Raw genomic sequence first — 24,899 nt, 5'->3', positions numbered from 1 at the left:
AGAATATGAACCCATTCCCAACAAACAGTTTGTTGTTGATGAGCTCTAATCTAGTTTATTTTTTCTTTTGTTTTTGAATGATTGAGGCCTCGTTCGTTTCGCTGATTCGAATTTAGAATTCGAGTTGAGATATGATTTTATGTGAGAGCTTTTTACTGTAGCAAAAAAGTTAGATGTGACTGTTTGTGAGAGCTTTTTACTGTAGCAAAACTCGAATTCTAAACTCGAATCAGCGAAACGAACGAGGCCTGAGATTGATGAACTTAAACCAATGGTAAAGATCAATTGAGCAATTTTATCATCGAAGTCCGTGATTCTTAATTCTAATGTTTAAAATTTAAATTTTTTGTGAGAAAAAAACATTGTAACAGAATCAATAATTTAAGTTTGAGTATATAAAACAAACGAATCCCCATTATTTTACCTCAGGCAAGTGATGCCTCATCATCTCAAGGGTGTAGATATAATAAGCTCATTCAACCCTGAGGCGAGATTACAACACTAATTGGCAAGTCCTTCAACGGTAATACCACCTATCAACATATTTATGACTATTATATCTTATTAAAATCACATCAAAATAAAAAATATACCACCTATCAATACATTTATGGGAAACAGACGGTTTACGATACAATTTTTATACCACCTATCAATACATTTATGTAAAACAGAAGGTTTATGATCCAGTTTTTATTGCTAAAAAACAAAAACCCACTGGTACAATTTTCAAGCCTTATCATAAAAGTCTCCTATTTTAGTTACAATCACTTTAAAATCAACTTCTTATTAGTTCTTGCGCACTCCTTCAATTTACTTAAGTAACACCATGTGGTTTTCCGCCTGCTATAGTCGCGTTTAAACCACCTATTTCATAGAGGGATTTACTACCACAAGGTCGAAGGAGAAGAATAGCAATAATTAGTTGGGAAGGATACACGATGAGAGAGAAATTTCACATGTATTTTCTTGGACCAGCTTTGAGAGCCTTTCACCCATACGAACCACGGAACCAGTACTAGTCCTAGCCTTCTAACAAGGATGACTCATTATATCTAGCTACACAGCCACAAAAACAAAAAGTGGTCAATAATATTTCATGCGACCAAGGATTTTATGAAGAAAAAGTCACGGAAAGTCCCTCACTGAAGACCAATTATAAAAGTAGCTGAATTGCTAAGACAATGTTGACCAAATAGCAATACAAGGGGTATTAAGTAATCGTAAATACCAGGCAGCAACACTGCAAAGGGACAATGACGAAGATGGTGTATCTGATAGGAGTCCCAACCTAAACAATTCCACTATTCCGGCAAAGAAAACCTAAATAATTCCACTAGAACTGCGAAACAACCAACCAAAACTTAGCTTCAAGTTAAACCAATAATCTAACTCCACTTTTTCTTTTTCCTCTTCAGATTTGCATACAAGTTACCGAAAAATAAAGACAAGGACGCACACTTGAAACACTAATTGGACTTCTTATCCCATGGTCTGACCGGCTTTGTTTTCAGCTAAACCGTTTCGGCGCACCCTAAAGGCATAGATCAGAAAACAAGAAGAAAAAAAAAAGAATCAGTAGGAAGAAAAGGAAGAAGGTACAAAACGTGGGAGGCAAGAAAAGAAGAAGGAACCAAAATTTTAAGAAACAAATGCTTCATCAGTCTATTGAGCACTGAGCCTTGCGCTCCCTGCACTGCAGGCCTACAAATTGCTGCCACTTCACGAAAGAATAATCAGTCCCAACTTGATATCATATGGTGACATCAAGGTTATCATTCTATAGCATGCTTAAAAGACTAAAAGGTTTATTCCCTGCTAAGGTTTTTTTTTTTTTTTTTTAATTTTCTTTTTGAAGTTTTAAATCTGGATATGTGCACTAACCACCACACCTGAGAATTATAGCACGCAAAGAAGATTGCAAATACAATAAAAATAAACAACTAACGAAGTTTCCAGCAAGCCATGAGACATGCGTTCTGCATTAGCAGGGGAAGTCATAAAAAATAATGTCTCCGAGAAATGCGCTTTACATGCCCTAAAAAGCTGTAAAGACAACAAGGGAAGACATAACACAGTCAGATTCAGTGGATGACTTGCTTGAAAGTTGAAAGCAATCTGTATAACTAATTGTTTGTCAACACCTGAACACCCCCCAAAACAAAACCAAAAAAGAAAAGGTAAAACAATTTCAAATCAAATGCTCAAACTAAGGGGAAAATGTCAGCTCAAATAGCTACTCCTAAGGTTAATCAAACAACTAAAACGAACATTGTCCATCCAGCCTGACCCAGGAACCCTAATCCTGTAGAGTACTAGTGACCTTCTGCCTATGCTCGAGTTCATTAACCTTTAAATGGAAAAATCTGGCTTTCAATCTATCGAGCAAAAATTCATGCCAAAAGCTCCATGCTTTCTTTCTACCCCCACATCTCACACCTCACATCAATAAAACAAAACTCGAGAATTTCAACACAATTCGTCAATCCAGTTCAAACCACCAGCTTTAACAAACTTCCAATGCATCCATATGAGCAATGCCAGATATTATTGACAATAACTAATCAGCAATTACTTTCCCAGACATAATGCAATTGACTATCGTATAAAAGTTGTGCTTGTTAAGTCACAAATCAAGAACCACAATTACTAATTTACTACATTCAGCATCAAGAGAACTGAAAGCATACATTTTTAAAGAGTGAAACAAAAAGAGGGGTGAAAGTCTAAAGCTCCCATTAAAGACATGGACTAAAGACGTCTATTACCTTGGCCAAAATTACTACATTAATTGAAACTGACAACAGGATACTCAAATTAGAAAGAAACAGTTCCCCAAAGCCACAGACAGTTGGAAGTTTTTAAGGTGCATAAACGAAACATCTGAGCCCAGAATGATTACCAATATAGAAAGAAGAACGCCAGTAAAGGGTCAGCTTCACTGCTTTTCCTCTCTTTCTCGATTCCATTGCTCAATCCTGGCACGGCGTTCCTCGCTCCCTTCCCTGGCTGAAGGACTTCTGCTCCGCCTTGGACTGCCATGTCGTCTTCTCCCATTGTCTCTGTCTCTTTCTCGGTCGTACCTACACCATAGCGAAAACAACTAAGCTATCACAGACTCCCTAAAAAAAAAATGAAGCTTTAAGCCTTGTTTGGTGGGAGTGAAAAATGGAAAGTTTAAAATCCTCCAAAAATGAAAATAATAATAATAATAATAATAATAATAATAATAATAACACACCAACTTTGATCCCTCCAAATATAGAGAAATTAAAAGTTTAACTTATCCCCTTAATTGGGTTGTGTTTCAAATCACCCTATCAATAGGTAAATCGATAATGTACGAATGAAATCTTTTCCTTGCATCTCTATACCAAACAAGAAGATGATTTTTATTTCCTTTCCTTTCTTTCAGAGAGAACCTCTCTCTGGTCTCTAAATCTCTATAGATACCTCACCTAAGTCATTTACATCTTACCTCTCTCGCTTCGCAATATTGTCCACCCCTTACTCTCCGTTTTCTCAACCATACTATACAACTTCTCCTTCCTATTTTCTTTCCCTCTTATCAAACACAGTTAGACGTTAATAGTTATTTAGTTCTTCTTGGTGTCTTATACAAATTGTAAAGCAGTCCTCTAATCGGTCACATTTCTAGTAACAACTCTAATTCAGTTTCTAAAATTGAAGTCATACGTACCTATCGTATCTGTCCCTGCTACCGCGATGATCACGGTCCCGATAATCCCTTTCACGCCGATCGTTATCCCTCCGGTGATGACGCGGCGGGCTCAAGCTCCTGCTCCGGCTGCGGCTCACCCTGTAGCCGCGGTACCTCCCAAAGAGCTTCCGCCGCAGATCCCTCCCGATCAGCTTGACGTGCATGAAATTGCAGTATCCGCCTCGGTTGCAGTTGTTCTCCTCGAACTGGCGGCAGGTGGCCTCGCGGAAGTCGGTGACAGGGGAGAAATCGGCTATGATCGGGCGACCGTTGTAGAACCGGCCCTGGAGAGCCTGCAAGGCGGCGGCGGCGTGGTCCTCCTCCTTGAACTGGACGTAGACGTTGCCGATCATGTGGTCCGCGAGGTTGTCGCAAACGTTGAGGCTCTCGATCTCGCCGAACTTGCAGAGCTCCTCGAAGATGTCCTCGTAGAAGTCCTCGAAGTGCTCCTGGATCTTGTGCGGGTCGATCGGCTGGCCCTGGGCGTCCACTCCGGGGGTGATCATGTCCGGCCTCTGGTACATGTTGGAGAGAAGCAGCGTCGGCGAGATCGTCGGTCGGTTATGGAGGCGGGAGCACCGGTCGCCGTGGCGGCACGCGCCGATCTTGAAGTAGAAGGGGCAGTTGACGCGGTCCTTCTCGGTGCCGAAGATCGAAGCCAAGTGCTCCGCCATGGATTATATGTTGTCGTATCTTGCTTCTTCTTCCTTTTCTTCCCTAGATTCTCTCTTTGGAAATTGGGGGGAATGGAACCCTAAAGTTGCAGTAAGCCCTAATTCTTGAGGGACGAAGAAACCCTAATAACTTTGTAGTTGCAGGGGAAGACGCCCTCGGAAGAGAGAGAACCGGAAAGAAACGGCGAAAATCCACAATTCTGGAAGCTTCTTTCTTTGCTCGGATGAAGTATGAACCTCTCTAGTCTTTTTTATTGAAAGATAAATGAGAAATTACTCCTGCTTTCAAATCCGGTAGCTGGGCTGCAAACTATTGATGAAATGGCCCAATCCAGCTCCAACAGAAGCCCAAGTGAACTTTGACCTTAAAAGGCCGCATGCAATTTTTTTAAGAAAAATAGTAGGAAATAGATGAAAAGTTTAAGAAAGTATATAGACCAACTTTTAATTATAAAAGTTAATAGGTCATAACTTATTAAGTTATAGTTCATAATTAAATAAGTTATGAACAAACTTGTTAAGTTATAGTTCATAGCTAGACAAGTTATGGACAAAAACTGATAATAACTTGTCAAGTTATGATTCATAACCAGACAAGTTATGGACGAAAACAGTAATTTAGCATATTTATTAACTTATGTAAACTATTGAACTATTAATTTTAATTTATTTCAAGTCTTGACCTATTTCCCTCTTTCTTTCTTTTTTTAAGGCACGTTTGGTTCAAGACTTAAAAACATGATTCATCATAATAAAAAAAAATTCCAATTATTTACGAAAAGAATAAAAATCAAAGTTTGTGAACTAACATAATTGCACTATAAACTTATCATGATTTAATAAATTACTTTCTATATTTTTAATTTTGATAATTAATTTCTAAACTTATAAAATTGTTATAATATATTCATTTTACTAAATTTGTTCAGGACAAATTGTTAAAGCCATATAAATTTAAGAAGTAAATGTATAAAATACTTAAAAAAAAGAGCAAAGAAAAAGAAGAAGACAATGAAAAAAGTGAGGAGAAAGAAAATTGGGTGGCATTCAACAACTTTTATATATTTCTGGATTGATTTTTTTTTAGTTGAAATTTATGCCACATTATGTGATCTTTAACTACTTCATTTTGTGTCGTATCGTAGCATAAATTTAAAGTTGAGATGTTTGGCGTTCATCAAGAACAATAAAGGAAAAAAAAAAAAAACAAAGTAAAGCCAAATCCAATATTAAATGGAGTTGAAATGAATATTAAAACGATAGATTTATCCTTTAAATTTGAAAAACTAGTTTAAATTTATTCCCTCACATATTTTGTTGATTAAAAAACAAAGGAAAAAAGGAGGAAAAATACCCTTAATTAGATCGACTTTATTTCTAAAGAAAATTCCTCGAGGAAAATTTATATAAAAAAAAATGTTTTGTACATTAAAAAAAATGAGACTTTTCTTTTGAAATTGTCATTTATTTTAAAATTGTGTTTCTTAAATGTTTAAGGGGATGTCTATGGTAGGGGGCCTTGTTTTTCCCTATCAGTATGGTGATATCCAATAGTTATGAATAGCTAAATTGATGGGTCCCATTAAAATAGGCGGAAAAAATGTGAGAGAATGTAGGGGATTTGACTGAGAATAAGGTGAGTTAACGACGTTAAACTTTGGTCCGTTCAGTTTAAAATTTAAATTTTATTACAGTAAAAATTCTAAAAAACAGTCACATTAATTTATTACCACCTAAAATTACATATTCGAATCAGCGATGTAAACAACATTGTCCTTTATGTCATTTTGTTCTCCTAAAAGTCCTCGCACTTTGAAGAAAAAGGAGAAGGCTGCCAGATCGCGGATCCTAGATGATTTCCGGCCAGCGAAGCCCATTGAAAAATGAAACCCAATTAATCCTAAATCTTATTTGAAAAGGCACTCATCTTCATATCTGAACTAGAAGCTTTAAATCAACTACCACCAAAAAGCACTGAAATACAAAAACCCCAAATCTATAATAGAGATAAACAGACCATGACAAAAAACCCATATCTATAATCGAATTAGACGAATAAATGATAGATCTTAGAATATCATAACAGATACCTTCGCATGTACAGAAACTATTGAATCCAGAAAATAGACAAGAAAATTCGCTCCAAGAAGAAGGGAATTTCAATTTCTAAAATGGTCTAATTACAACAAACAATAGATATTTGACTAATTACACAAATTAATTTCATCAATATCACCTTCAACAATACACAAATCCATCATTTGGTTAATAATATGGTTTTTGTTTCTTGTATTTTTTTCAACCAAAGGAAATTTCCTTTCCCTCAACACACATAACAAAGGGAAAGAAGGGAAAGGCTCTGCTTGAGTACACCGGTTATAACAACGATGGTGTCAGTTTCGTCTCCTGCGAACGGCGTCCTGAGATTTGGAGGGCTCGTCGGCCATCTTGGCATCGGATTGGAGAAGGATGGTGGTGCCGACATTAGTGATGAGGTTATTTTCTGCAGAAATAAAGTTTTTAGTTTATTCACACTCTGATTTTGGTATGGTTTGATCTCACTAAGGTTTAAGGTGGACCAGTTGGAAATAGGCATGTTAAGATCACATTACATGAAATTTTCATGCTACACATTCACATCATGATCCATGTCATTCAATTGTATTGCCATACGTGACCATTGATAGGTTGAGTTACGACAGTTGTAATGAATGCCGCTTTGATCCTATGTTGGTACGATTGATGGACCGGATTGGTTACAGATACATTTCGGTAATGACAGCAAAGTTGAGCTCATACAATTATTTTGCAAAACATAATTATAAGGTTACACATATAGCCCAAGTGGGAGATTGTTGGATCTTTAATCCAACGTTAGGCTTATATGTGAATAATTATGTGTTGCAGGCTGTCATATAAGGTTAAACCCAATTAAAAGTGATCTACTAAGGTTTGGGTATTTTGAGTTTTAATGTATCTAATAGGGTGTGAGCCTTTAATGTGTAGAGACTTAAGGGTAATTTCTATTTTTATGATGGGCTAAAATAGAAATAGCAAAAGATAACAGGGAAGTTATCAATAAATGGTAGTTATGGTCCCCATATCACACGTAACATTTTCATTCCTTCTGACATCCCATCATCAGAAAGAGTACAGAGAGAAAGTTAAAGAGTTCTCTAGGAAAACGTGTTGATCTGGAAGACAAACTGCACGACTCTAGAGAGAAATCAAGCAATATGGATTCAGGTACGCTTCCGCTTACAGATTTATTAATTCTTCATGATCTAACATGAATGTTCTTGGCTTTTAGGTGATGGTTTTTACCAAATCTTTGATTTCTAACAAGTGGTATTAGAGACTATTCATGTTGAATCATTGAGAATCGAATTTATTATCGATCTATCGTGATATGTTTGGTGTTCTTGAATTTAACAATTTCAAGTTTGGGGTTGTTGGATTTTGAGAACAATTTTAGATATAATTTTATAGAACAATTTTGGGAATTTGGGTTTATGGAACCTAAATCAACACTTTGGTCGGCGGTAGCCTCTGCCGCCGCCAGCTCTGTGGATAAGGTGCGGCCTTCGGCCGCGCCGGCAAGGGACAGCTGCGGCCAAGCGGCAACCATGGCTGTCGCATAAGGAATAAAAAAAATGGAGATTATTCTGGATATTGAGCAGGTAGCCGCCCTTGTTGCTGCTGGCGTCTAGGTATTCCGGCGCAGCTTTTGGGCGGCCATAAAAGATGAACCTCGGCCGTCTGGCTGAGGTTTCTACAACTGGCGGCCGTTTGGTCACCAGTTCACTTAGGGGTCGTGACATGAGGCTAGGCTGTGGGCTTGGCCCACAGCCATTCAGCAAATAAAAAAAAGGGGAAAAGGGTTACTTGTGGTAACCCTGCGGAATAAAGAGGTGTGGGCAGGTTTAGGATCCGGGTTACGTTTACCCGACCCGGTCCAGCCCCTACATGGTCAAACTTTGACCATTGACTTGACCGGTCAAACGTTGATCATTGACTTTGACCAACGGTTGACTTTGACAAAAAAAAAAATTTCTTTCCCCTTTTGGTCATTTTGGTGCATTTTTTAAATTCAGATCTTGGTATGGTTATATATATTTTGAGATGAATTAATTAAAGCAACATGTCACCAAAGTGACCTCTCTTGTGGAAATTAATTTGTTTTGAAATATAAACGGTTGTGTATATGTAACTTATGTAAATATTGATTGGCCCAAAGGAATGTCAATATTTAACAGAATTACATGTGCACCTGTGGTAATAAATGCGTGATAATTATTCAGTTTTACATGTGAACAATAAATCAGCCCAAAGGAAGATTTATTGTTTGGGGTGTTCTTATTATCAGTGTTTGATTATTGCACCAAGATATCACTTGCAAGTTAATATTTTGTCCAAAGATGAAATGTTAATGGAGTGTCCGGTATCTTGAGATGGGGTTTACCTTTATTTGAATTTAATTTTTGTTTTGGGACTTATGTGAGTTTGTTTTGTTTATTTGTTTGCTGTTCTCTGTTTAGCTATGACTCCTGCTAATATTATTGCCAACATCAACTCTATTCCTATGCTAAATGGCTCTAATTTTAAGTCATGGCAAGAGAACCTCTTGATAGTTCTCGGAGTCATGGATCTCGACATTGCGTTAAGGGTTGATTCTCCTCCACCTACTACGATAAGAGTACCTCTGATGAAAAGAGGGATATGGAAAGGTGGGAGAAATCAAATCGCATGTGTATGACGATCATGAAGAAGGCCATTCCAGAAGCATTTAGGGGCACAATGTCTGATAAGATTACTACGGCTAAGGAGTTCCTTGTGGACATTGAAAAGAGGTTTGTTAAGAACGAAAAGGCTGAAATAGGTACGCTCTTGACAAGTCTAATTTCAATGAGGTATAGGGGCAAAGGCAATATCAAGGAGTACATCCTAGAGATGTGTCACGCCCCCCAAACGGGGTGGGTGACATGAAGCTCGATTTGGGATTAACAAAGTAGATTCCCAACCGGGCCCCACACTTAGCTGCATTAAAATATAAATAAATTACAGAATCCCGGAGCCTCTGACACACAGGGCTCCACCCCACAGAACATACAGTATCGTACATACATGCTCATGTAAATAATCATTACAACAGACATCAACCACAGTCTAGTTAATCCAAATATTACATAAGTTCACAAAATTTCTCAAATTCCTTACATTTGTTTAAGAGGATGAACTCAATCCTCACTTGATTCCAACAGCAGCACAGCTCAGCTGCTCCGTAGTAACTATCCAGCTACTGTGCACCGCTCCTAGAGTCTCCTGGGAGGGGTTTAATACATTTAAAACATAAAACGTGAGCGAAAGGCCCAGTAGGATATAATTTTTAAATGACTTAAAATAAATGAATAAATAAATGAGCGAGTAAATAAATGAATGAATAAGTAAATAAAATAAGACATTCAGTTCTAACAAAACAGCCGGAACCTCACATCCTTTTTCTCAAAGGAAATATAACTGAAAATAACCGTTTTACAGGCTTCAGCAAGTAATTAGTACAAATTACTTACCTAACCAAGTGCCTCGCCTACCTGGACCGAGTTTCGGGTCCTGCCCCCGAGGATGCACTCTCCGCATCCTATCTAGGCTTACAACAATAGACTCTATTACCAGTTCACAAGATCTCTTTGCTTAAAAAATCATTCATTAACATAATCGTTAATACGACCCCACGAACTACTCAAGCCGCAGGCCCCATGACTAGACAAGCTATGAGGTTCCATGACTAAACAAGCTATGGTTTTCAAAGCATTTTCTTTCACAAATCAATCCCTTTCTTTAAAACATTTTCAAGGCCAAAATCCTTTTTGAAAAGAGGCTCACAAGGAGAAGGGATAGAAATCCTACCTCGCACTATCAAACCTGGGACTAGCGTTACCTTTTCTGGCTTCCGCTTACTCAAGCCCCTTCAGTCTGAATCCTCAGCGATCACTAATGCAAGACAACACTTTAGGATTAATTCTCATTCCAAAAGCAATCCAAATCTCAATTTCCAACCAAGATTTCCTATTAGTGTGCCCTAATCCATTTTCATATTTCAAATTATCATTCCAAGGGTTTTCAATCTCAAAACAAGGATTAACAATGCTAGTCCATTTATCTCAAGTCCCCAAATAAAGCTAATTTGGGTTCTCCCAAAAAATAGAGGTCAAAACAGCAATTTCAGGCCAATCAGGGTCAAACCCTGTGTCAACCGGTCGACCGGTGACAGAGCAGTGCAACACTACCGGTCGACCGGTAGTGTGTACACCGGTCGACCGGTCAGCCTACAATCCGGTCAACCGCATTAGTCGACCGGTTGCCATGTGATCCAGTCGACCGCACAGGTCGACCGGTGGAATTAGCTGCGCGAGAGAAGCTCACAGAAATCAGTCCAAAACCTGTAAATCCAGTCCCAAATCGAGATATTTCAAAGGGAAACCACTAGATCTGAGTTCTAGGTCCTAAAACAGGTCCAAAGAACCCAAGATCTTCAATTTCTACTCTAGTTTTACTCAAAAACCATCAAAATCCGGGTTGAACCAAAAATAAGTTTTGAAATTCAAAAACTTGAGATTCAAGAGAGGTTCTTTCAGTAATCTTACCTCGAATCCTTCTCTTGACGTTGAAAACTTCTTTAAATCTTTCCTTGATTCAAGATCCGTTTGATTTGGGACAAAAATGAGAGAGAGAGAGAGAGAGTGAGAGAGAGCACGGGAAAGTAAGAGAGAGAGCACTGGAAAGTAAGAGAGAGAGTGAGGGAGAGAGACGCACGGGAAAAGAAGGGAAAAAGAAAGGAAAAAGGAAAAAGAAAAGAAAAGAAAAGGAAAGAAAAGGACATGTGTGCAATATTTTAAAACGACAGTCCAGACATGCGCCCATACACACTTCTGGGTTAAAATAAATTACTGAAAATCATTTAAATACCTTGGAACTATTTAAACTCACACGTGTTAGAAACATTTATTAATCTAAACTCAATTAATAATCCAGATTAGGCACACTAATAATCTCAATTACCTTAATTAATCTCAATTAATTCTTCAGGGTGTTACAAGATGTCTCATCTTGCTTCAAAGTTGAAAGCACTTAAGCTTGAACTCTCTGAGGACTTGCTGGTGCATCTGGTTTTGATATCCCTTCCCGCACAGTTTAAGGTGAGCTACAACTGTCAGAAAGAGACTTGGTATCTGAATGAGTTCATATCACACTGTGTTCAAGAAGAGGAAAGGCTAAAGCAAGATAAGACAGAAAGTGCTCACCTGGCCTCAACCTCTAAGGACAAGGACAAGGGAAAGAAAAGGAAGAAGGAAGCTGCAGATACAGCACCTCAGAAGAAACAACAAAAGAAACCGGTTGAACCGGAAGGTACAGGCTGTTACTTCAGTGGAGCTGAAGGGCATAAGAAGAAGTATTGCACCAACTATCACACATGGCGTGCAAAGAAAGGTATGCTTCTTAATTTGGTTTGTTCTGAGGTTAATTTAACTTTCGGTACCTAGACACACGTGGTGGATAGATTCTGGTGCAACAACTCACATCAGTGTGTCTATGTAGGGTTGCCTGAGTTGCCGAAAGCCAAGTGATGGTGAAAGATACATCTATGTTGGTGATGGCAAGACGATTCAAGTTGAAGTAATAGGAAAATTTAGATTATTATTAAAGACTGGATTTTATTTGGATCTTGATGAGACATTTATTGTACCGTCTTTTAAACAGAATTTGATTTCTATTTCTGCTTTGGATAAATCTGGTTATTCTTGTTCATTTGGGAATGGAAAATTTATTTGTTTCATGATTCAAAATTGGCTGGTTCTGGTTCTTTGTCAGGTTATGATAATATGTATGTAATTGATACAATTGCTTCATTTAATGAATCCCTGCAATTAAGTACACGAGGTATAAAGAGAAAATGAACCAGTGAGAATTCGGCTACGTTATGGCACAAGAGATTAGGTCATATCTCCATATAGAGAATAGAGAGACTTGTGTCAGATGAAATTTTAGACCCCTTAGATTTTACAGATTTTGATGTTTGCGTTAACTGTATAAAGGGGAAACAAACCAATAAAAGGAGATTTGAAGCCAACATGACTTTGGACGTCTTAGAACTTATACATACGGACATTTGTTGGCCATTCCCTATGGTTGCTTGGAATGGTCAACAATATCTTATAACGTTCATAGATGATTTTTCTAGATATGGCTATATATATCTCATTCATGAAAAGTCACAATCGCTGGATATGTTCAAAAATTATAAGGCTGAAGTTGAGAATCAACTCAGCAAAAGAATCAAAAACGTCAAATCAGACCGTGGTGGTGAATACTATGGTAGATATGATGGTTCAGGTGAACGTCCAGGACCGTTTGGTAAGTTCCTAAGGGAATGCGGTCGTCACATAGTACACTATGTCGGGTTCGCTTGCTGAAAGACGAAACAGGACGCTTAAGGACATGGTGAGGAGTATGATTTGTCATTCAACCTTACCAGAATCACTCTAAGGAGAAGCGCTTAAGACTGCAGCATATATCCTTAACAGGGTTCCAACTAAAGCAAATGTCAAAACCCCTTACGAGCTTTGGACATGCAAGAAGCCTAGTTTAAAGCACTTGCATATTTGGGGATGTCCAGCTGAGGCAAGGCCTTATAGGCTTAATGAAAAGAAACTGGACTCAAGGATGGTGAGTTGTTATTTTATTGGATACTCTGAAAGATCCAGGGAGTACAATATTTATGATCCCACGACTAAGTCGATTTTTGAGTTAGGAAATGCCCAGTTCTTTGAGGATGTCGAGTTTGCGGGAGGAGATATAGTTAGGGACTTTGTCTTCGAAGAGGAATATGTTGATATTCCCACATGTGCTATTGGCATTGATCAGGATCTCATTCCTGACCTTGTTCAAGACACAACAGATTAAGACAATGTTAGAGAACCTCCTATACAAGAAGTTGTTCCAGAAGAACAAACTCTACCACCTCCAGAACCTATGCCATTAAGGAGGTCCACTAGAGAAAGGAGAAGTGCGGTGCCAGATGACTACATTTTATTTCTCCAAGAACATGAGGTAGACATTAGAGTGATGGAAGATGATCCGATCAACTTCCGTCAATATGGAAAGTTCTAACTCTCAGAAGTGGATTGATGCCATGAATGAGGAAATTAAGTCTATGAAGGACAAAGACTTGTGGGATCTTGTCCCGTTACCAGAAGGTGCAAAACCCATTGGTTGTAAATGGATATTTAAGACCAATAGGGATTCGAAAGGCGAAGTGGAGAAGTACAAGGCGCGCCTTGTCGCAAAGGGCTTTACACAAAAGAAAGGCATCGACTATAAAGAGACTTTCTCTCCGGTTTCTTCAAAAGACTCTTTCAGGATTATAATGACATTAGTGGCCAATTTCAATCTTGAGTTACACCAGATGGATGTAAAGACAGCGTTTCTCAATGGAAACATTGATGAGACAATCTATATGGTGCAACTAGAAAACTTTGTCCCGGGAGACCCAAAGAATATGGTTTGCAAACTTAAGAAATCCATCTATGGGCTCAAACAAGCATCTCGATAATGGTATTTCAAGTGATCATCTCGTTCAGTTTTGAGATGAATTTGGTCGATGATTGCATATACCATAAGTTCTGTGGGAGTAAGTATATTTTTCTGGTTTTATATGTCGATGACATTTTGCTTGACAACAACGATATAGGCTTTATTGCACGAAACCAAGAGATTTCTAGCTAAGGATATTGAGATGAAAGATCTTGGTGACGCTTCTTTTGTATTAGGCATACAAATACACCGGGATCGCTCTCGGGGTATTCTTGGATTATCACAAAAGAGCTATATCGAAAAGGTTCTCAAGAGATATGGCATGCAGGATTGCAAACCAGGTGACACGCCTGTGGCTAAGGGAGACAAGTTTAGTCTCAATTAGTGCCCTAAGAATGATTTTGAGGAAAAGGAAATGCAGAAGATTCCTTATGCGTCAGCAGTAGGAAGTATACTGTATGCTCAGGTTTGTACGCGTCCAGATATTACGTATGTTACTAGGATGTTAGGCAGATATTTAAGTAATCCAGGAGTAGACCATTGGAAAGCAGCCAAACGGGTCTTGCAGTACTTACAGAGAACAAAAGACTACATGCTCACGTATCGGAGGTCGGATCAGCTTGAGATCGTTGGGTATACTGACTCTGATTTTGCTAGATGCCTAGATAGTATGAAATCTACATCGGGCTATATCTACCTACTAGCTGGAGGTGATGTCTCCTGGAAGAGTGCTAAACAGTCTCTTATAGCATCTTCTACCATGGCAGCAGAGTTCATAGCATGTTATGAGGCGTCCAATCACGGAATATGGCTATGAAATTTTGTCACGAGGCTGCGCATAGTGAATGGCATTAAAAGGCCACTCAAGTTATTTTTTGACAATAAGTCAGCAGTGTTGTATTCCAACAACAACAGGAACTCAACGAAGTGAAAGCATATAGACATCAAGTTCCTAGTTGTCAAGGAAAGAGTTCAGAGTGGACAATTGTCTATAGAGCACATCGGTACAAACTCCATGGTTGCGGATCCGCTTACTAAAGGATTGCCACCCAAAGTGTTTCATAAGCACACTACTCGTATGGGTGTCATGTCATTAGAGGATATTCAGTTCTAGTGGGAGTTTGTAATTTTTAGATGCTTCTATGATACAGACATATTTTCAGTTATTTCAGTTTATGGATATTTTGAGGTTATTTTATGCAGAAATAAAGTTTTTAGTTTATTCACACACTGATTTTGGTATGGTTTGATCTCACTAAGGTTTAAGGTGGACCAGTTAGAAATAGGCATGTTAAGATCACATTACATGAAATTTTCATGCTACACATTCACATCATGATCCATGTCATTCAGTTGTATTGGCATGCGTAACCATTGATGGGTCGAGTTACGACAGTTGTAACGAAGGCCGCTTTGATCCTATGTTGGTATGATTGATGGACCGGATTGGTTACAGATACATTTCGGTAATGACGGTAAAGTTAAGCTCATACGGTTATTTTGCAAAACATAATTATAAGGTTACAGATAAAGCCCAAGTGGGAGATTGTTGGATCATTAATCCAACGTTGGGCTTATATGTGAATAATTATGTGTTGTGGACTATCATATAAGGTTAAATCCAATTAAAAGTGATCTACTAAGGTTTGGGTATTTTGGGTTTTAATGTATCTAATAGGGTGTGAGCCTTTAATGTGTAGAGACTTAAGAGTAATTTCTATTTTTATGATGGGTTAAAATAGAAATAGCAAAAGATAACAGGGAAGTTATCAATAAATGGTAGTTATGGTCCCCAGATCACACGTAACATTTTCATTCCTTCTGACATCCCATCATCAGAAAGAGTACAGAGAGAAAGTTAAAGGGTTCTCTAGGAAAACGTGTTGATCTGGAAGACAAGCTGCACGACTCTAGAGAGAAATCAAGCAATATGGATTCAAGTACGCTTCTGCTTACAGATTTATTAATTCTCGATGATCTAACATGAATGTTATTGGCTTTTGGGTGATTGTTTTCACCAAATTTTTTATTTCTAACAGTGCCGGCATTAGTGATGATAACCTCACCGTTGGTAGTGAAGATCATCTTGTTCATACCATTGAAGCTTCGAAACGATGCGGGCGGTGGCGATGTTGATGTGGCTTGGGGAAACGCCGGCTAGTGCCATGACGCCATGGATGAGGAGGGCAAAAAAACCCCAGAAATTTTACAGAGATGTGAAAAAAGCGGATAATAAGAACGAGAATTGAAAAAGGAAGAGAGAAGGTGTAGGTTTTCAGAAATGCTCATCTTCTCCCTATCGTTTGATTGAAATCGGACGAATCTTATTACTCATCCTACCAGTAGGGCCAAGTACTGCTCCCCACCATAGACTTCCCCAATGTTTAAAATATTTTTTAGAATCCATTTGAGAATATTCTTGTAACACCCTGAGGAATTAATTGAGATTAATTAAGGTAATTGAGATTATTAGTGTGCCTAATTTGATTTAATTAATTGAGTTTTGATTAATAAATGTTTCTGACGTGTAATTTAAATAGTTCCAAGGTATTTAAATTATGCTCAGTAATTTTTATTTTAACCCAGAAGTGTTTATGAGCGCATTTCTGTACTGTTTCCTTTAAATGTTAGTACCTGTCTATTTTTTTTTCTTTTTCTTTTTCTTTAACTTTCTTTTTCTTTTCCTTCCTTCCCGTGCACCTCTCTCTCTCACTCTCTCATTTTCTCTCTCTCTCTCTCACACACACACACACACACACACACTCTCTCTCTCTCTCTCCCGTTTTTGCTTCAAATCAACTGGATTTCAAACCAAAGGAAAGTTTCAAGAAGTTTCAACATCAAGAGAAGGATTCAATGTAAGATTTCTTGAAAACCTCTCTTGAAATCCTAAGTTTTCATATTTAAAACTCATTTTTGGTTCGAAATAAATTTTGATGGTTTTAAGTAAAACTAGGGTAGAAATTGGAGATATTGGGTTCTTTGGACTTGTTTTAGGACCTGGAAACCAGATCTAGTGGTTGTCCCTTGAAATATTTCAATTTGGGACTGAGATTGCAGGTTTTGGACTGGTTTTCGCGAGCTTCTCTCGCGCAGCTGATTCCACCGGTCGACCTGTCTAGTCGACTGGATCACATGGTAACCGGTCGACTGTTGCGGTCGACCGGATTGCATTGGCCTGACCGGTCGACCGGAGTGCACACTACCGGTCGACCGGTAGTGTTGCACTGTTCTGTCACCGGTCGACCAATTGACACGGGGTCTGACCCTGTTTGGCCTGAAATTGCTGTTTTGACCTATGTTTTCAGGGAGAACCCAAATTAGTTTTATTTAGGGACTTAAGATGAATGGATTAGCATCTTTAATCGTTATTTTGTGATTGGAAACCCTTGGAATGATAATTTAAAACATGAAAATGGATTATGGCACACTAATTGGAAACCTTGGTATCTAATTGAGATTGGATTGCTTTAGGAATGAGAATTAATCCTAAAGTGTTGTCTTGCATCAGTGATCGCTGAGGATTCAGACTGAAGGGGCTTGAGGAAGCGAAAGCCGGAAAAGGCAACGCTAGTCCCAGGTTTGATAGTGCGAGGTAGGATTTCTATCCATTTTCCTTGTGAGCTTGATTTTTAAAAAAGAACTTTGGCCTTGGAAATGTTTTAAAGAAAGGGGTTGGTTTGTGAAAGAAAAACTCTTTGAAAACCATGGCTTGTTTAGTTTATGGAATCCATGGCTTGTCCTGCCCATGGAATCCATAGCTTGTCCAATCATGGAACCTCATGGCTTGCCCAGTCATGGGGCCCGCGGCTTGAGTAGTTCATGGGGTCATAATAATGAATTCAAAAAGTTAATGAATGATTTCTTAAACTAAGAGATCTTGTGAACTAGTAAGAGAGTCTATTGCTGTAAGCCTAGATAGGATGCGGAGAGTGCATCCTTGGGGGGCAGCACCCGAAACTCGGTCCGGGTAGGCGAGGCACTTGGTTAGGTAAGTAATTTGCACTAATTACTTGCTGAAGCTTATAATATGGAGATTTTACATTTATTTCCTTTGAGAAAAAGGATGTGAGGTTCCGGCTGTCTGTTAGAACTGAATGTCTATTTATTCACTTACACATTTATTTATTTATTTACTCACATATTTATATATTCGTTTACTTTTAAGTCATTTCAAATTATATCCTACTGGGCCTTTCGCTCATGTTTTATGTTTTAAATGTATTAATTCCCTCCCAGGAGATTCTAGGAGCGGTGCACAGTAGCTGGATATTTGCTACGGAGTAGCTGAGTTGTGCTACGGATCGATCAAGTGAGGATTGTGTTCATCCTCTGACATAAAAGTGTAAGGAATCGAGAATTCTGTAAACTCATGTAATATTTGGATTAACTAGACTGTGGTTGATGTCAGCTGTAATTGACTATTTACATATGCATGTATATACGATACGGTATATCCTGTGAGGTGGAGCCATGTGTTGTCAGAGGCTTAGAATTCTGTAATTTATTTATATTTTAATGGAGTTAAGTGAGGCTCGTCTGGGAATCTGTTTTATTAATCCCTAATCGAGCTTAACGTCACCCACCCCGTTTGGGGGGCGTGACAATTCTTGTCTTTTCATCCTACTTTTTTTAATAAGTTTTTCAAATTGGCTTTCTTATACATCTCCTAAAGTTTTTGAATTTAGTAATTTGGTCTTTATTTTTTTCTTAGTGGACGTTTGTTTCCTATATTCATCCCTGATTTTGAATCATGATTCATGATTCTTTACAGTATTTTCTCTCACAAAAAATACACGTAAAACGAGAATGATTCTGAATCATGATTCTAAATACATAAAGCAAACATCCTCTTAGTAATTAACTTCTTTAATTTTTTAATTTTTACAATTAAATCCCAATCGGAAACAACGCTTGGTTTTTTGACAATGCTGATCATGCGACGTATATGTGAGCATCTATAGAAGGTAATAAAAGTCATTTATCATCTTATTTGTTCGATTCAGAGTCATTTAATATGTCCAAATACAATCAATTATGATAAAAAAAAACTCTTAGGTGACTTTTAGTTTATGGGTTCAAAACCATAATGTGTAATTCTAATTTTTAAAATTCAAATTTTTTGTGAGAGAAAAATATTATAGCAGAACCAAGAACTATCATTCTAAACTAGACAGAACTCTTGAAACAAACGTCACCTTAGTTTTTAAGGGTTATTATCATCAACAGACTCAAAATGACATTTATTATCCTCAATAAATGCTACATACATTTAGTGTGATCATAATCGTCAAAAAAGTAAACATCATTTTCAATTGGACCTTAGTTGCAAAAATTTTAAGTTGAATGAGTCAATTGTCAAGAATAAAAGAATAAAACTAAATTACTAAATTTAAAAAGTTAAAAGGATATCCGTACAAAAAAACCTTTCAAATTCAAAGCATACCTTTTGTAGTTTTAAAAACATGAAGGCTTTGTTATTTTCACAACTCAATGTCACAATTTAAGTTATATTGTTACAATGATTTTTCTTATAAAAATTTAAATTTAACTTTTTTATTACAATATTTTTTTGGACAAATTCCTTAAATTTCGGAAAGGAAAATTAGGTTAACTTTTCCTTTTATTAATTATTTTTGAAGTTTGTGCAGCTAAAATTAGAAAAAAAGAAAAATCTTTAGAAGTTGTCCTGAAATAATAACAATTGACTCATCTTAGAAATATCCTTTGGTAGGAAAAATAGCGACCGAAGATTTTAGATTTTGGTTACACCGGCCACGTTCATTTTACCGATTCGAGTTTTGTTACAGTAAAAAACGTTCAGAAACAGTCACATTTAACCATTTTACTATAGTAAAAAACTCTCACATAAAGTCACATCTTAACTCGAATTAAAAACGCCAATCAACAAACTAAACATGCCCATTATTTATACACACCGTGACAAATCATACATTATATAGAAGTAATAGAATCATAACAAACCATATAGTTGAAAGACAAGAAAAAACACACACACATATCAATTAATTAATCAAAGTGAAGTGAAATGAAAACAACTCCAATATACATCCATCCATCTATTATTATCTAAAGATTCTAAACAAATGGATTGGGCTTTAAAGATAAAAGCTCATTTGTTTCCAAAGTAATAAAAAACATAGAGAACACACAGTGAGAAGCATTTAACTCAATAACTTGATCATCTCGGAAGGCTGTTTGGAGGGAAGTTGCGTAATGGATTCTCTCTCAACAACTCCGTTTCCCTGCTCGATCAATACAAATTGTTAACGCTAATAATTCCATTAATACCAAAATTATTAACCCAAAATTATGAAGCAGCAACAACTTACTTTTTAAGGTCTCGGTCATCGCTCTGTCTAAGCTGCAAATTCAAAGACTTGCCACTCTCAACACGCGCTTTATGTATCCTAGTAAGGCCAAGAACAACGACAATAAGATAACAAGTTAATAACCAATTGCTTGCAGATATATTATGCTAATAACATGATCTGGTGCATTTTGAACAAGCGACCCATGTCAATTTTCACAAAGAAAGATGACTCACTCTTCACATTCTTCATCAACAAAAACCTCGATACAGGCACTAGATCCTCCGGTTGTCGATCTTGGTCTTTGTGGAACCTGAGAAAACAAAGTTAAATGCCCTTTTGAGAAACAATGCAAGGGTTTAAATCATGTTGGAATAAATCGCGCATGAGTAGGTTAGAGGAAACCTTGTATGCTTTCCACTTGGTAGGCATAGCATTGTTTTCTTTGTTTCTCTCCGCTCGAGATCCAAGAGCGTGCCAAGAATGCACGTCCATTTTTAACATATCCGGCTGGTGATGCGAGGTGGTATCAAGAACACCTGCGTCTTTATATATGTTGAACGAAGCAGCATGACCCCTACTAAAAATAATATTCATATATGAAAATACATTTCCTTGCATCTAATGCTGTTTCACTAGCTGGAAAATAACCAATCAAAACGACGTCATATCTCACCTGTCTTGCTTTGAGTTTCTACTTGAGAGCTCAGAGTTGTTCATGGTGTCCCGCATTCCTGGAAGGAGAGATAAGAGTTATGGAATGAAGATACATAAAAAAAGGAAAAAAAACAAAACAATGGAGACTTACGGTTTTCTCCTCTGGGTAGGACAGTTCCAAAGCTTCGGAGTGGTAAGCGTTTCTCCATTGAGTCCTAAAAATTTGGGGGGAAAGTTTTCGTTTAGTAGTTTTACAGGAAACAATAAAATTAACCCTTTCACTAAATAATATCCATACATCATGATTAGCTTTTGGTCTTCTCATTAAACGTCCAAGAAATTTCCTATAAGCATCCGTCAATGAATCAACCGGTTGAGCGTTCCTATAAAAATGTACATATCAAAGGTAATATCTTCAATATCAAAATAAGCCAAATACAAAAGGTAAATATCTCTCGTGCCAGGGTGGGTTATTTTCCTCAGATGTATTCAATTTTGGTCTGTTTCAATATCGTATTAGTAAAGTCCTTATATGCTACTTTTAATACAGTCCAATGGTCAAAATTATATTGTGAGCAATACAACACAATAATTAAAGTCTTATTATTTCTGTGCTTAGTGCTTACCGTAAAATCATAATATTCCAATATATTAGCAAACTTGGATTTTGTGGCAATATCATATGCACAGCTTTTTGGGGTGTGTATGTGTACGCGCGCGCATGTGTATTGGGGGAAGAAAGAAAAGAATGCATAATAGCCAATAGCAGTAACCATTTCATCATTTTATCTAACAATTTTATTTTATTTTCATTATATATGAATTCAGTTTGAGAATGAGTTCATCTATGTAATTTTCAATTTTGGTCATGATCGACTTTGTACTCCTACCTTTTTCAATACAACAGTGGTTAAAATACTAGTAATACAACATGACGATTAAATTAGTTCTATATTGCTTATAAATTACAATCCTTACAGCAGAAATGTAAAATATCTTTAGCAAAATTTCACAGAAGAAATATGTAATAATATCTTAGAAAAATTGGGATCACTTAACTGGTAAACAATTTCATATAATATGCATTATGCACAGGCATTTTATGGGAAAAAGAAAGAAAGAAAGACAGTATATTCATTAAAATACCAGCCATTCATCATTCTACACGGAAATAAGCTTACCTAGATATCCCAAGATTAAATGTTTCGTTTGCAGCTTTAACTTTGTTCTTTGATTCCAGGTGCAAGGAATATGATATGTAGTACATGGAATGAGTCTTTCCAATTTCGTTTGCTTCGAGAAAAGTGTATATGATTTCAGCATCAACACAGTTTTCAGCCTGCCAACAAGTTTTAGCATTAAAGACAATAAAACTTCGACTAAAATAAGAACCAGAATACTAAAAGAAGATTGAGATGAAAAAGAAAAGGACATTACATATTCCAACCACACTTTGAGGTAGCGGAGATCATCCTTGTAGCGGTCTGAATGCCAAAAAGTTCGCACACATTGTTCATAAATCACAACCAGTCCTGAAGAATCTCCACCAGATGGAAATGCTTCTTGAACCCACTTAATGCACCTTCAAAGTTCAATCCAAATTAAAGCAAAAAAACATTGGTGGGATAGCTCCAGTTGAAACTTTATCATGCATGGCCTAAAGACAATTATGCTTCTTTAGACGAGAAACTATTCATTGAGCTTTATATTATGGTGCACCACCCATTCAATAGTTCACGTGAACAATCAATCATCTTCCTCTTTCCTAAAGTGTTTTACTTAATTGCTTTAGTCTCGATAATTCTACTGTAGTTGATATGGACAAATTAATTTGGATAGCAACCTAAACGGATTAAGGTTTTGAAGATGCAAATTTTGAGAAACTACAGAGACGAAAGGTGTAGCAAATGAAGTTTTAGCAGATAATTAGATGTGAAATTCTAACTGCGGAACACGATGGCCACATATTGAAAGCTAATTGCACAGGTTGCAGTGGCATAATTGCTAATAAAACATAACTATAAAAGTGAAATTAAAACAAACAAAAAAATTAGTGGGATTAACAAGGAGGATTAACAATATTATAGATAACCGAAACAAATTAGGGTTTCCAAAACACAAATTTTGAGAAACTCCAGAAAAGAAAGACATTGCAAATGAACCAACTGTAGAAAGCTTATTAAAGTAGTAAGAAACAGAAATATGAAATTAGGGCAATAATTTAATAAACAAAGACAGAGAGTTAGTACTCACTGGAGCCATGGCTGAAGCGGATCATCTCCGTCATACTCATCTATGGCTTCAATCAACTTCCTGAGATTAAGAAAACCCGAAACAATCGAACCATTAAGAGAGACGAAAGAAAGAAATGAAGAAGAAGAAGAAGAAGAAGAAGAAAGGTTGACCTTCGGTGTTCGAAAAGGGACTTCTTGAGAAGATGATGGTTGTGAAAATTGAGAGCGTCATTCAAGATGGAAACTTTGCGGCCTCTTTTCAAAGGCCTGACGTTCTCCTTATAAAGCTCCCACTCGTTCCCAGTCTCTCGCTTCGACAGAAGAAACTCCGTCTCCGGGTCCAACAATACTTCATTCTCTTCAATCTTCTCCATTACTCCTCCTTCAATTCAATTCTTCTGCAACCAAACCCTAATCAGTAATCAGTCAACAATTGCTCTTTTTCCAGAATTTCCCCAATTTCAAATCAGAGGGAGGCTCTCCTCTGTCAAAGTTACCGTTATACGCTTTTATATTATTGTTGCCTTACCGGTGGGACCTGAAATTTGAAATCAGAACTGCTGGCTCTTTAAGTTTATTTTGGGCCCATTAAATGTCTAAAGAGCCCTTGAACCAATTTAAAAGCCCAGTGGGTATCGATGATAATTCAGTTTTTTTTTTTTTTTTTTTTTTTTTTTCTGGTAGAGTTGAACTTCTCCAACGGCAAATGAAGGAGCTCCACTCCATCTACAGCATCTTCAATGGCGATGGCGATTATTCAACCACACTGTGTTCGTTTTCGTCTTCCTTATTCTTATTCTTCTTCTTCATCTTCTTTTGTCGGAAGCCTCCCAATCATCCCCGACCTCAAGCCTCCAAAGCATCCGACCAACACCACCACATATTCCTCCTCTCTCTGCAAAGCTTCCTGGCAAGAGGTGCGTTTCCTAGGCTAAGCTTTCAACACCTTCGTTACTCTCTCTCCGACCTTTCTACTTCTCAAAAACTTTATCTTTTGAGTTTTTTTTTTTTCTCGTTCCAATTTGCGTGTAGCTCGCCGGAGTGTTGGTCTTCTCAGCGATTCCGTTCACCGCCGTGAAAGCCTTAGCTAATAGCCCGCTTGGAGAGTCACTTCAGAGGCGCCTGGAGGAGAGGAAGAAATTCGCAGTCGAGAATGCTTCCAAGTTTAAGGCTTTGGCCGAGAAGGCCAGAAAAGATAGGTAATTTCGCTCATTTTTAATCGAGCGCTAATAGCGTTGTTTGGACAATTTTGATTATTCTCTGACGTGTTAACTCGGTTAGGATTGCAAATTAGCAGAATATAAGTGATTACTTGAGGTGATTAGTTCGTAATCAAGTTGTATGCACAAGTATGTTAGGAAGTTGTTGGTCGTAAAGAATGCTTTGTATTTACAAGTGTTGTAATCATCCCTAAAAAAAGGAATTCAAACAAGATAATGCGATTTACAATTTATGCTTAAAACGTGAACAGCTAAAATTAATAAAATTAACAAAAGAATGCCGCTGAATATTGACCCCTTTAAACATAAATGTTATCCACCTAGTGACAAAATTAATTGTTTGCGAAGATTTGCTGAGGTCCTTGTTTGAGGCAGATGTTATGAACACAAATGTAAATTGCCTTTTAACTTATCCATTTTTTGTTTATTTTGCATCTCCTTAATTTCAGCGTTTGGTATGGAGAAGAGCG

The 24,899-nt window shown here is 37.3% G+C and overlaps 3 protein-coding genes across 10 annotated transcripts in view; 1 reads left to right on the top strand and 2 right to left on the bottom strand.

Annotated features, from left to right (window-relative positions):
* Positions 1 to 617: 617 nt before the first annotated feature.
* On the bottom strand, positions 618 to 4,625 carry LOC21407514 (splicing factor U2af small subunit B). 6 transcript variants are annotated; one of them, XR_002902051.1, is made up of 4 exons: positions 3,701 to 4,625; positions 2,903 to 3,083; positions 1,232 to 1,534; positions 618 to 1,059 (listed from the first exon to the last, which is right to left on the bottom strand). XR_002902051.1 is itself a non-coding variant. In XM_024164319.1 (3 exons), exons 1-2 carry the CDS (start codon positions 4,393 to 4,395, stop codon positions 2,939 to 2,941), a joined length of 840 nt encoding a protein of 279 aa, XP_024020087.1. In that variant the 5' UTR covers positions 4,396 to 4,625; the 3' UTR covers positions 623 to 1,059; positions 2,903 to 2,938. The 6 variants fall into 6 exon arrangements, 4 of the variants coding, with proteins under 4 accessions (XP_024020087.1, XP_024020085.1, XP_024020086.1 ...); XR_002902052.1 differs by lacking the exon at positions 618 to 1,059 and having other exon boundaries at positions 1,147 to 1,342; positions 1,460 to 1,534; XM_024164319.1 differs by lacking the exon at positions 1,232 to 1,534 and having other exon boundaries at positions 623 to 1,059.
* A 15,508-nt stretch (positions 4,626 to 20,133) lies between these two features.
* LOC21407513 (mitotic spindle checkpoint protein BUBR1) lies at positions 20,134 to 23,675 on the bottom strand. Of its 2 annotated transcripts, none has more exons than XM_024164364.1 (11): positions 23,381 to 23,675; positions 23,229 to 23,288; positions 22,413 to 22,557; positions 22,157 to 22,314; positions 21,274 to 21,358; positions 21,127 to 21,190; positions 20,995 to 21,052; positions 20,724 to 20,898; positions 20,555 to 20,631; positions 20,340 to 20,417; positions 20,134 to 20,252 (listed from the first exon to the last, which is right to left on the bottom strand). In XM_024164364.1, the coding sequence occupies exons 1-11, from the start codon at positions 23,581 to 23,583 to the stop codon at positions 20,189 to 20,191; spliced, it is 1,167 nt and encodes a 388-aa protein (XP_024020132.1). In that variant the 5' UTR covers positions 23,584 to 23,675; the 3' UTR covers positions 20,134 to 20,188. The 2 variants fall into 2 exon arrangements, with proteins under 2 accessions (XP_024020132.1, XP_010094496.1); XM_010096194.2 differs by having other exon boundaries at positions 20,724 to 20,895.
* A 225-nt stretch (positions 23,676 to 23,900) lies between these two features.
* LOC21407512 (chlorophyll a-b binding protein 7, chloroplastic) overlaps positions 23,901 to 24,899 on the top strand; it is a 3,412-nt gene continuing 2,413 nt past the window's right edge. For both annotated transcript variants that reach the window (XM_024164355.1, XM_024164356.1), the window contains exons 1-3: positions 23,901 to 24,126; positions 24,242 to 24,408; positions 24,879 to 24,893. In XM_024164355.1, coding sequence (XP_024020123.1) covers positions 23,950 to 24,126; positions 24,242 to 24,408; positions 24,879 to 24,893 — 359 coding nt within the window. In that variant the 5' untranslated portion in view covers positions 23,901 to 23,949. The remainder of the gene's footprint in view (positions 24,127 to 24,241; positions 24,409 to 24,878; positions 24,894 to 24,899) is intronic.

This window comes from Morus notabilis, unplaced genomic scaffold (assembly GCF_000414095.1).
Source record: "Morus notabilis unplaced genomic scaffold, ASM41409v2 Scaffold314, whole genome shotgun sequence".
Classification (NCBI taxonomy): Eukaryota; Viridiplantae; Streptophyta; class Magnoliopsida; order Rosales; family Moraceae; genus Morus; species Morus notabilis.
The sequence above is the reverse complement of the archived record's forward strand: the minus strand, read 5'-3'. Positions and strand labels throughout refer to the sequence as shown.

What these genes read in the sequence shown, in the direction of transcription:
- LOC21407513 (XM_024164364.1), bottom strand. Translation starts at nt 23,583, where the DNA reads ATGGAGAAGATTGAAGAGAATGAAGTATTGTTGGACCCGGAGACGGAG. An exon ending in TTTAATCTTGGGATATCTAG is followed by an intron (nt 21,359 to 22,156) that starts GTAAGCTTATTT and finishes ACATTTTTATAG; the next exon opens with GAACGCTCAACCGGTTGATT. An exon ending in GTTGATGAAGAATGTGAAGA is followed by an intron (nt 20,418 to 20,554) that starts GTGAGTCATCTT and finishes TGGCCTTACTAG; the next exon opens with GATACATAAAGCGCGTGTTG.
- LOC21407514 (XM_024164319.1), bottom strand. Translation starts at nt 4,395, where the DNA reads ATGGCGGAGCACTTGGCTTCGATCTTCGGCACCGAGAAGGACCGCGTC. An exon ending in AGCAGGGACAGATACGATAG is followed by an intron (nt 3,084 to 3,700) that starts GTACGTATGACT and finishes GCTATGGTGTAG; the next exon opens with GTACGACCGAGAAAGAGACA.